This window comes from Alosa alosa, chromosome 6 (assembly GCF_017589495.1).
Source record: "Alosa alosa isolate M-15738 ecotype Scorff River chromosome 6, AALO_Geno_1.1, whole genome shotgun sequence".
NCBI lineage: Eukaryota > Metazoa > Chordata > Actinopteri > Clupeiformes > Clupeidae > Alosa > Alosa alosa.
In genome coordinates, this window is record NC_063194.1 from 12,341,767 (window position 1) to 12,353,705 (window position 11,939).

Below are 11,939 nucleotides of genomic sequence, written 5' to 3' on the forward strand. Positions count from 1 at the left end.
CCGTTTTCATCTTCTCACTTCCTTGCTTTGTTAATATCTCTTTCTCTCCCTCCTTCTCTGTCTCTCTTTCTCCTTTTCTGTCTTCCTTTCTTTCTATGTCACTCTTATTTCTCTCCTGCAGCCTAACCTCCATACCCAAGGCCTGGCACGGACACACTCCTCCTCCTCTCTGCCAGGTAAACCTCAGTGTTGACATTAACCTCAGAGCCATTACCTGGTGCTCACCTGTGGCTCTCCGTGTGTATATGAACAACATATAGCAGTACACTTAAATGGAGATTAAGTAGTCACTTCACTAATTATTTGTGTGTGTGTCTGTGTCTCTGTCTGTGTCTGTGTGTCTTTGTCTGTGTGTCTGTGTCTGTGTCTCTGTGTTCTTGTCTCGTAGACTATGCGGCGGGCAGTGTGGGCCAGGCGGCTCAAGGCTCCTCCCTGGCCCTGGGCGGAGACTTCCTCCTGGATCCTGACAGACTTCCCCTCACGCGACCCCTCCGCTCACAGTCCTTCCACACCACCTCAGGTAGGACCCCGCACACCTACGACCTTTCACCTCCGTCACCTCTAAGCCCAATGCACCAGCTGTCTCCGGTACACTCCGGCCACTGCGATTCTGAAGCAGTTTCGACACCCAATCGGTCGGATCCGACAAACTTCTGACTTGGGCCGAATTCCTGTCCATGCAACATCTGATTAGGAGACGTACTGTTACAATGAACGTTTCAGCTCGGATCCAATCCGATTGAATTTCTGGCATGTCGATTTTTTTTCGGATGGCTTGCAGTGTGAGCAGTCACAGTATCAAATGTGTCCAAATGTGCATTACCGTGTTGTTTTGCGACTAAAAAATAAAATGCGGTGTCTCTGTCCAGCTTTACCAGACAGGCCATGGCTGTATCAAACAGCTCAGAAAAGTAGCCTCCTCTGTGACGACCTGTGACTTTTATCAAAGCCCAGAGCCCATCACACCCCTCAGTGGTTGGCAGCTGTTGCCGTGCTGGAATGTAGTCAGCTTAAGCACTTCCTCACAGGCATGACAACTAGAAGGTTTTGTACCATCACTGCTTTTCAAAATCACAAATCACAGCAAATCATTTGTCCTCTGCTATCCCCGTTACCTTCATGACAGAGATACTCTTTTGGAATTATACAAGTACAGCCATTATCAGTTAAACATGTGGTGTCATGGCCTGTGTCATTGAACATCTTCAGCCCTCTACTGTGCTGCTCTATTATTCAACAGCACAGTAAAGATGGAGAAATCAATAGATGTTTTACTCTGTTTGATCATAGTGAACGAGGGTGAAAGTTGGCGATACAACATCCTCTGATATGAAGTGTGTGTGCGTGTGTGGCTGTATTTCATTATGTAAGTGAATGTAGGCAAGGCAGTTCAGTTGAGGTTTAACTTTCAGGTGGGAGAAGTGAAGTATGATGTAATCCTCCTGATGGCCATAATAAGACAGTATTGTGCACCACTAAGTGCTCCATAAGACTCAGTGTGGTGCTTGTTCAATTATCTGTCACTCTCGCAATCCCATTCCTCCTTCCAATTCTTTCCTTCTCTCTTTCTTTCTTTGTTGTTGTTTCTTTCTCTATTTTCTTTCTTTCTATTTTTATCCCTATTTTGTTCTCTCTCTCTCCCTCTCTTTCTACTCCTCTTTCATCCACTTCTCTCTCACTCTGACTCAGCCACTTTCTAAACTCCATTTATTTCTCTCTCAGTTCTACATCTTTGACCCTCTGTGCCCCCACTCTCTGTTCTTTAAAAGTCTCAGATCAATCCATCTCTAACAACTGCCGATTGTGTGGACAGATTCTTTTTTCTGAACGGACAGACTATTTCTTTTCATATATTTATGTTACATAACCACTGGGGTGAGCCATGAACGACACGTTTTTCAGAATGTCGTCTCTACCTCCCTCTTTTCCCCCTTTCATTGGGTGCTCTTTCGCTGCCCCTTGGCAAACTCTGGGTGCCATGGCAACAGTTCAATGACGTCAGCGGCGGCGGGTCGTTATGTGACGTCACCTTCAGCTCCCGGAATCCTTTATCACCTGGCGAGCCGGCTGTAGGGAAGGAACGGGTGGTCGTCGTGGAGACGGAAGAATGACTAGCGTTGTCACAGGCGGTTAGTGATCGATGTGCTTCCAGGAGGGTCGTCCCAGGTGGCCCGGACAGGGACACAGAGCAGGCGGTGGAGCGAGGCTCAGGGTTACACATGCAGCAGGCACAAGCACACACTCTGGACATGTCTTCTCACTGTATGAGGCTCTTGTGAGGCTCTTCTCTCTTTCTTTTCTCTCTTTTTCTATTTTTCATTCCGTTTGTCTCATGTGCTCTCTTTCTCTCTCTTCCCAGGCTCCTCTCAGTCCTACTACCCCGGAGCCTCTACCCACTACCATCCTCACTTCTCCCACCCCGACTCAGTGCCTCTGCTGGTGCCACCCATGGCCCAGTACCCACAGCAGTCTCCCTACATGCCAAATGCCCACTACCAGCACCTCTACCTCCAATCCCAGCAGCAGCAGCACAACCCAAGCAAGCTGCCCCTGGCCCCCTCCACCCTCGTTAGAGTGCCCAGCACCACCAGCCTGGCCGCAACCACTCCCTCCTCCTCAGCTGGGCCAACGGGAAAGCAGGTGGGGACGGAGGCCATGATGGCGGGCGACGGAGCCCACCTGTCCCCCCCGGTGGGGTCATTGAGCGCGGTCAGCCAGCAGAGCGCCATGTGGCCCTCGGACCAGCAGCCCCTCTTCTCCCTGGCCAACGTGCTCTCACTGGCCATGAGTGTGGCACAGTCCTTCATGCCGCCCACCTCCATGCCCAGCGGGCTCAACCCGGGCTTCCACCCCCACATGGGCACCGCGCAGGCCGGGTACCCGCCCATCTACGCCCCCCAGCACCAGCTCCCTCCAGGGCCGGGCAAGGCTGACGCTGCTGCCTACGCCCAGGTGCCCATGCTGGGGCAGTACCTGGACATGCACCAGTACCAGGACGGCAACCTCCCTCAGATGGCCTATCAGATGCCCATGCATGAGGTCCTGGAGGGGGGCTACAACGCTAGCCGGCCCAGGGGGGGCTCCATGGGAGGGTTAAAGGTGAACACTCCCCCCGGGGGTCCCCCGCTAACCGGCTCCATGGACGACCTGCGGGCCACAGTGATGAGGTCCAGACAGGCTGGGTTCACAGACTCCTCTCCTCCTGCTGCCTGTGCACCTACCCCTGCTACTGCCCCTGCTGTTGCCCCTGCTACTGCCCCTACCCCTGCGACTGCCCCTGCTGTTGCCCCTGCTACTGCCCCTACCCCTGCGACTGCCCCTACTGTTGCCCCTGCTACTGCCCCTACCCCTGCGACTGCCCCTACCCCTGCTACTGCCCCTGCTGCTGTTCTGGCCTCTGCTCCTGGAGCTCCAGTGGGAGCCAAGCCAGGGCCCCAGGCAGAGACTCTTGCGTCCATCCCCAGAGAAGTGAGCCGAGAGCGGGCAGGTAGCTCGGCGTCCACATCCCCCTCGCCTGTCACCGCTTCCTCCTCACCGGCTTCATCAGGGCCCTCCAGCCCACAGAACACGGTGAGACACACACACACACACACACACACACACACACACACACACACACACACACTTATTCACATTCAGACATATACAATAGGAGAATAAATAATCCATTAGACAGTCTGATCTACAGACTGTTCAATAATCAACTCTCGCTCTGTCTGTATATTTCATAACCATACATCACTCATGACTTACAAGAGAATGTGTGGAAAGAAGCATGTGCTTTCTCTGCCTGACGTCCTCTCCTTTTTTCCATCTTTACTTTGTTTGTGTTTATGTGTGTGTGGATGCATTTCTCTTTGTTTGTGTTTATGTGTGTTTGGATGCATTTCTCTCCTGTTCCAGGTGACTGCCCACAGTCAGGCTATCCCCATTCCTCTTGCTGTGTCTGAATCCAGCAGCAACGTTGCAAAAGGCCGACTCACGCCCATCTCTGAGGGTGAGTTCATCGCTGGGCACTCCCCTGTTTTAGCCTGCGTCACGTTTGGCTTGCTGGTTTATGGCCTTCAGCTGAGGGATAGATCATTATCTGAAATGGTGTCTATACATTTACATACAGTGGTCTATTATGCCAAGTTATTGAGTGGTATGAAAGCATAACCTTACAGTCCCCTTAATGTGCAGTTTACACAATGGGGCTGGTTAATATAAGTGGGAAAGAGAAGACAATAAACTCATGTAATGTGTAACATTCCTTGACCGTACAGAACATCAATCTATTCATAGGTGTATTTGTGTCTGGAATGGAAGCAAATTATTTTCTATGTACAATTAGAAGTATTTTGTGTTTGTATATGATTATTTACTGGGAGGCGGTACTCTAAATCATTTAATTAATTTACCAAAATGTTTTAAAAAATATGACCAGGTCTGGTGATGGTTTTGTCGAATGTTTGTTCTCAGGGCAGAATGTAGGTATAAATAGGTTAACGTATAACCTATATCTGCTTTGCCTGCAGCCTGCTTTTATTTTTGCTACCATCTGCATATAACAGCTATGATGCTGGCCTACTGAAACCTTTTATATCTTCGGTAGCTTTGAGGAAAGAACACCGTTGTGTGTGGTGTTGCTGTGGAATGCTTTCTACGGTAGCATTCCACAGAAAAATTCTTTGAAATGCACTGCGAGAATAACCGCGAGACGTGCAGAAGGAGCACACCGCCACAGTGAGTTCACCAAGTCACGTAGAGTTCAGTGAGACACAGAGAGACGAAGTGCACTGGATTACAGAGGAAGGCAAACGGAGGCATGCCTGGGCCTCGCAAGCCCGCCAGCTACATCAGCCATCAGCTCAACGCACAGCGCTGTCGTTAGGATCTTATAGTAGAGGCCCTAGCAAGTGCAGCACTGCACATTAGTGTGTGTGTGTGTGTGTGTGTATGTGTATGTGTATGTATGTGTATTTGCAAACACCACCCAGAGCTTTATTGACACCGCTAAAAGCTTGCTAACATGCTAACTAGAGTCTTTTGACAATACGGTCAGCAATGTTGTTGCTGTGTGTTCCTACTGTAAATGTGAGTAAGAGATTGGAGGGGGGTCTGACCCTCTATGATCCTCTATGATAGTTTAATGGTCTTTATATCACCATGAGTGAGATTTCTGCCACTCTAAATAGACTTATCCAGCTTTGATAGTTTTTGTTGTGGTTGTCATTGTTGTTGTGGTTGTTGTTGTAAATGTTTTGCAGAGGGGGAAGTTTCCCAGGAGCATTTGGTCACTTCAAACTTTGATGGTTTGTAGACATAATGTAGACAGCAGTGAAGTCTGCCATCTAGTGTATAAGATGAATTCACCCGCTTATTTATCCCCATTTATCCCCATTTGGCTGTTTTTCCCTGTGGTTTTTTTCTCATAAGAAAAACTTTCTCAACTGAAGCCACACAATTTAAATAAATGTTTTTTACCAATAAAATGAAATTTAATTTTATTATCTTAGAAAGAAAGGCGGGTAGGAGGTCTGCCCTTTCCAAGCTGTTGGTGAATTGATATGAATCTTATTTCTTCCATCTCTGTCTCTCTCACACAGAAAAAAATCCTGTGAGAGTAGGTCGTTTCCAAGTGACCCCAAGTGTGGACATCCCACCTGCCCCTCAAATCCCAGTCCGTCCTCCAACCCCTCCCCCAGTCACGCCTACACCTGCCAGCAGCGAAACAGACAGCAGCACCGAAGACCAGGGCGAATCGGAAACCAGCTTCAGCACGATCACCGTCTCCCCCCCGAACAAATTCGGAGTCTACCCCCCCCACCATGAACGTGAGAAGGAGGAGAGGAACGAGGAGGAGTTGGAACAGGACACGGAGGACGAGGAGCAAGAGCCGGGACAAAACCAGCCGGAGGAAGAGGAAGAGAGGGAGGAGGGAGAGAGGGAACAAGGGGAAGGAGAGGAAGACGAGGGGAGGCGGGGCGCCCGGCGCATCAGCCTGAGCCTGTGGGAGGGCACAACGGGCAGCCCGCAGATGACCAGCGCCCCGCACCAGCCCTGGATGAGCTACACGCGCAGCGCCTCCTATGTCAGCAGCGACGAGACAGAAAGCGACGACGACGGCATGTGGGAGGAGCTACACCACCTGCAGCTTCGGTGGGTGGAGCTTGGGGTTGACCACATTTAAAGATGGGGGTCAGGGTTTTTAGATTAATGTCTGCAGGTAAATTTCTCTATTTCGTCTGCCGGTGATAGACAGAATCTCATCATATTTCAGGCTTTGTAGTTGAGAAGCTAAGGGGAAGCGCTTAAAGTGTAATTCCAGCGAAAATTGACCCAAGGGTGTTTTTCTGCATTAAAAGACATCAAATAAGCCGTGGAGACAGTATTTTTGTCGTTAATCAACCACTACAAAGCTTGCTCCGGTATGCTCTATAGCCCCAAATCGCAAACAGTGAATTAGCTAAGGGCCATGAGCGAAATGCTTCCCAAATAGCATTTTTTTAACCAGTAATATTGTTTTAAACAGCATCAAACCTAGTCCGTAGCTTGCTCAAGGTCCCTACACATAAAACTAAGCACCAACAACAACATAGTTAACAATCCAGGAGTTTATTACAGAAGACTGTTAATATCACAGAAGACTGAGATAGCACACGGAGCATAACGTCTATTGCTGGAAGGTAATGCCTTATACGGACTTTCCTTCGAGAGGAGCTGGTAGGGGGATAGTCAGTAGTGTTCTTTTAGTCTTCTGTAATAAACTCTGGGTTCGCTAACTACGTTGTTGGTGCTTCATTTTATGTGTAGGGACCTTGAGCAAGCTTCTGACGAGGTTTTATGCTGTTTTGAACAATTACTGGTTAAAGCTCTGTAGTGGTTGATCAACGAAAAATACTGTCTCCACGGCTTATTTGATGTGTTTTAAAGCAGAAAAACACCCTTGGGTCAATTTTCGCTAAAATTACACTTTAATATTATCCAAGCGGTACGACGGGGATGGGGCTTTGACCACATCTATACTGTAGATGAGGTCAGGGTTTTCAGTGAATGCCTTCAACTAAATTTGCCCATATTTCTGTTCGCTGATGATAGCCTACAGCCTCTCATCATTACACAGGCTTGTTGGTGTATGTGGGTGCCTGGTTAGTACTTCTGAGTAGGTGTATGAGGACGTCTGTTATGTAATAACAGCTAGAACTCTACTATACTATATTTTTTGTGTCTCTTGTTCTGTCTTTCCATCCCTCAAATTCACTGTTTCTCTTATCTGTTTATCTCTCAATTCCTTCCTTCTCTCTCTCTTTCTCTCTGTCAGGCATCTGTCTGAGGTGCAGACGCTGCAGGCGACACAGAAGCGAGAGATTGAGGATCTCTATGAGCGGATGGGTAAAGTGCCTCCCCCCGGCATCGTCTCGCCGGCCGCCATGCTCAACAGCCGACAACGCCGCCTGTCCAAGAGTGGCGGCTACTCCTCCTCCCGCAGAAACAGCCTGCAGAGGCTGGACATAATGCCCGCTGCTGGTAAACATGCACACACACTCACACACACACACACACACACACACACACACACAAATAAACATACTCACTCACTCTCTTACATCAAAACAACCACAAATGTGAGAAACAGTCTGTCTATTACTGACTTTCAGTCTTTGTCTTCTGACCCTTTGTGTGTCCTAGGCATCATGCGGAAAAACTCAGTCAGCGGCAGCAGCAGTGGCTCACAGGAGAGGATCACCAAGGCCGTGTCCTTCGCCCCGGACTTCAACCGCATGGTGAGCCCCATACCTCTGACTCACAACGTGCCAAACCAACTTTCTCAGCAGTGTGAGGTAAAAAAAAAAGACATAAAACAATACACACTACTCACAGTCAGGGATATTCGACTTCGGGTGAAATTTCAGGATGAGATGACCTTCTCTAAACATTTGAATGTCCAACAGTTCAATGTTTCAGTACTTTCTGTACTGAAACATTAAATTTCACCCAAAAGCCAGATATCCCTAACTTTTTGTGAGTAATGTATGTGACAACAATGCTCAGGAAAAAACAGCAGGCTGGTTTTGTCCAGTCATGCAAGATACCCAAAATACCCACCATCTAATGATCCCATATTCATCTCTTTCCTGTTAGTGAGATTCCAGCCGACACGATACACTGCCAGCCCTCCACACCAACAGGAGGAAGTGATGTCGCAGGAGGGCTTCCTGCTCCCTTTCAAGAGGAAGACACAGGAAGGCAGGACAAAGCAGGACAAACACGCACTAGTGTAGTAAAAATAGCCTCCCAGAGACTTTTGACAAGAAGCCATTGTCGGTTGGTGCACAATCATACAGACACGCCGCTGAATCTCCCAGCTGTGCAGTAGCCTACAGTTCAATCTGATTGTATCTGAGTGTGTACTTTCTTTTTCATGTGTATGTAGTGCAATCAATGGATTCCCCCCAACCCTTTCTTTTCATGTGATCTCAGAAACTCTTAATTTCTTTTTGCACTTTCCTGTGTTACTTTCATCATCTGCCTGTCTGTTGAATGTTGCCACAGGGCCTCCTAGTGGTGGGGACATGTAAATGTACCGTTTCACTTGCTGCCTATTTTCATTGCTGTATGGAGGGGGACATAAGCCGAAGTCTCCTGGTTCTACAAGCTTTTAGCATTTGCTCACTGCAGTAATGATAAGTGTTTGAGCTTTGTAAACTACAAATTGTGGTAATTATGTCATTTTCTTTGATTCTTAGTCATGACTTTTGTTTTCTAAGCCTGCACAATCATGTCATAAATGTCAGAATGGCATTGGAATGGAGTATACAGATTGACTCTCACTGGACAAACATCTAATTATAATAAATGAACCAATTGATAATATTTCATGAAATAGAAATACAAAGAAAAAAGAACTGCCAAAAGCAATGACAAAGAAGAAATAGTGTTACAACTTATTTGGACAAATGTCTTTATGGTGTTTGCTTTTTTTGTTTGGTTTTGCACATGACATAGCATACAAGCATTTTTTTTGCATACTGTTCAGATATCATCGTTTCCCAGTTTCCCGACACTTTCACTCTCTCAGCCAACTCCATCATTCTGCACAGGTCACCTTAAACCCAGTGCAGGGTTCAGCCAAAAACGTTGGAATCGTCGTGAATTCTAAATATCTTTGGCTCAGAAAACCCTGGTCATCAGATCCCCCCACTAGACTAGACGGTCGATAGGCCTTGACAGATTTATATCCACACACTACAGCCCACAGAAAACCCAGCAGCCTAGAGATATGCTAAATCTGGCCCGGATCTGGGACAAGTCTGGCCTGGACCTGGTAGGGTTCTGCAAATCAGTACCAAAGACCAATAGAGCGGCTGAACAGCTAGCCAATACCAGTAACCCCACACTGCCATTTTGTGGGTGCAGCTAATACAATTGTGGTGCCAGTGTCAGCATCTAATACTAACCACACTGCAGGGCCTCAGGACAGCATTACACTCTCTCTCCATAAAGCATCCACATTCTGATGGTGACAATCTGATGTTACAAACATGTCACACATAATTTAATGTCCTAAAATGAATCGTTCGATATTTTGCTTACTCCACTGTCTTAAAAAACACTCACCCTCAGCAGGGCAACCATGTTTGACACAGATCGCTGCGATACTCGGGAACGGATTACGCCCACATCTGGCTGAGTCCCGGTCAGGATCCGTCCAAGATGCGGCCCAGACCCAGAGTAGCCAGCAGGCTCTTTACACTGCTCTGTCTTCTTTTATATTTGAGCTGAAACAATGCACTTTTCTCCAGAGGGATCTCCCATTATGAGCTGATGCCATGCAGTCTCTGTAAATAGCAATGGGTCGGGTTACTAAAGATGCACATAGAACCCTCCTGTCCTTTTCAAATAATTTTTTGTGTGCTTCTTCAGCCTATGCAGTCGTGTCTAAGAAAAGATGTTTCCTCTAAGAAACACAAAAGAAGGTGAATTGAAGCTGTGAAGATTGTTGCCACGGAGTCAGTATATGAAAATGTTTCCGTGAGAAGTGACACCGATTGTATTCTTCTAAGACAAAAAAACAAGATTTATATATTTAGATATGAAAGAGATATGACATGTTGTATTATATGTTAGGAAATGATGTTGTGTCGGTTTTGTGCCTTTTCAGGTTTTTTTACCCCAACAGCTTGATTGTTGTTTCAGAAATCATGTTTGTAAATAATGATAATACATGACATTTTTAAATGTGTCTCATGTGTGTAGTGTAAATTCTTCTACACTTTTACACACACACTCGCACACAACCTAAGAATTATACATCAAATATTTGATATGGAAGCTATTTTTGAAGCAGACGTTCAGTGATATGGCAGATAGTGTATCTTTTTGTCCAGAATAAAATCTCTCTAAAACTAAGGACTTTGAACAAACAGCGACAGACACGAAACCCATTGTACTGGTCAGAATATAGCTCCAAAATATAGGGCCACACACACCTATTTGAACTTAAAGGCCATTACAGAGCATTTAAAACCTCTTTTAAATAACAAAGTATTTAACCTCTTAAGAAGGTCATTAAGAAGAACACACAACATATTATCGGTAAATTATATCATTTTTAGGGTGGTTAACATACAAAGTGCTTATTATCACATTATGTCAGGAATAAAACCCACAAGTTTAGGCTATCTGGTGTACGAACATGTATCCATATGCAATGGACAGCAGGGGTACCATCAACAGAATGTTTGATCATGTCTACCGGAGGCAGACTGTGTGCGTGTGAAACTGGGAGAAATATCTGATTCCTTCCTGGAAATATAGCTGTTACTTCATGTGTGTCTTGGGATTCTGTGAATTGATCCAGTCGTGTCCTCTGTAACTGCTATTTATTCTGTGGCAGTGTAGGGAGCTCACTGGCTATTTGACAATAATTCAGAACATTTGGTGTGTGTATGTTTGTGTGCTTGGGCTTGTGTGTATGTGAATCTTCTTTGTGGGGAGAACCATGAACTCGATTCACCCCTGGCAGCTGACAGTTGAAGCTGAAATTCTTTCACACAAATCACTTAAAACCAACATGTATTATGTGCCCAAACCTCAGGATCTTACCACTGGAATGTGCAAAATGGGACTGGTTTATCACAAACGTATGTAGCCGAGAGAATAAATTGTAATACTACTCTTAAAAAGTAAAAAAGTAACAGCTTCACAAGATGACTGTCCTTCTGATGAATCCAATATCATAATAACCCAAGAGGTATCTTTGCTCTGGCAGATCCAAATATAGCTATTAGTGAAACTATACTGTTTTACTTTAGACGATGGTTTCACATTACAGTATAGTTGCAAGCAGCAATGTGGGGACCTAGCAGCCTAGCTGGACGGTGTTACACGACTTTTGGACTTTTACACCTCTGCTCATACCTGGTCAAAAAGGCACTTGTGAGATATTTCACACCTGTTGTACCTGTTGGACTCTGTGGAATCTTGACCATTGACACAATGACATCAAGTGTCTAATCAGTCTATTAAGCCTTTAGTTTGTAATTAGTAATTAACTGTGCAAAGGAAGTTTGATTAAGATCTATCAACCCACTGGTGGCTGACACAGCCTCCACAGGCAGACCCCAACACGAATGCATGGACACTTGTGACCAAACCCGCGCAACACTGATGGACACAAACATACACACAAGGCTAGATGATGGGGAAAATGCCTGCTGGTCACGAGCACTTGATAAAGTAAAATCTAATCCAATATCTGATATTGGCTTATTGACCCATATTGGTATCCACCTCACATTTGAGTGTCTCTCTTTGCCAACCCTTGCTCTGGTATTTAGGTATCAACTGTAGTCTGCAGAAAAAGCCACACTCCAGCAGAAGTGCCGTGTTTGGCCTAATGGCCTAGAGTGACTCTCTGCATCAGCTCAAACTCTGAGTCTCATGTGGCACTTGCA

General features: G+C 46.3%; 1 protein-coding gene across 1 annotated transcript in view; it reads left to right on the forward strand.

Moving 5' to 3' along the window:
• The window catches only part of wnk4b (WNK lysine deficient protein kinase 4b), a 70,585-nt gene extending 60,360 nt beyond the window's left edge, over positions 1 to 10,225 (forward strand). The window contains exons 13-21 of the mRNA XM_048244957.1: positions 122 to 176; positions 389 to 520; positions 2,360 to 3,570; positions 3,904 to 3,997; positions 5,250 to 5,294; positions 5,589 to 6,141; positions 7,304 to 7,509; positions 7,672 to 7,823; positions 8,125 to 10,225. Coding sequence (XP_048100914.1) covers positions 122 to 176; positions 389 to 520; positions 2,360 to 3,570; positions 3,904 to 3,997; positions 5,250 to 5,294; positions 5,589 to 6,141; positions 7,304 to 7,509; positions 7,672 to 7,823; positions 8,125 to 8,127 — 2,451 coding nt within the window. The 3' untranslated portion in view covers positions 8,128 to 10,225. The remainder of the gene's footprint in view (positions 1 to 121; positions 177 to 388; positions 521 to 2,359; positions 3,571 to 3,903; positions 3,998 to 5,249; positions 5,295 to 5,588; positions 6,142 to 7,303; positions 7,510 to 7,671; positions 7,824 to 8,124) is intronic.
• Positions 10,226 to 11,939: the final 1,714 nt, after the last annotated feature.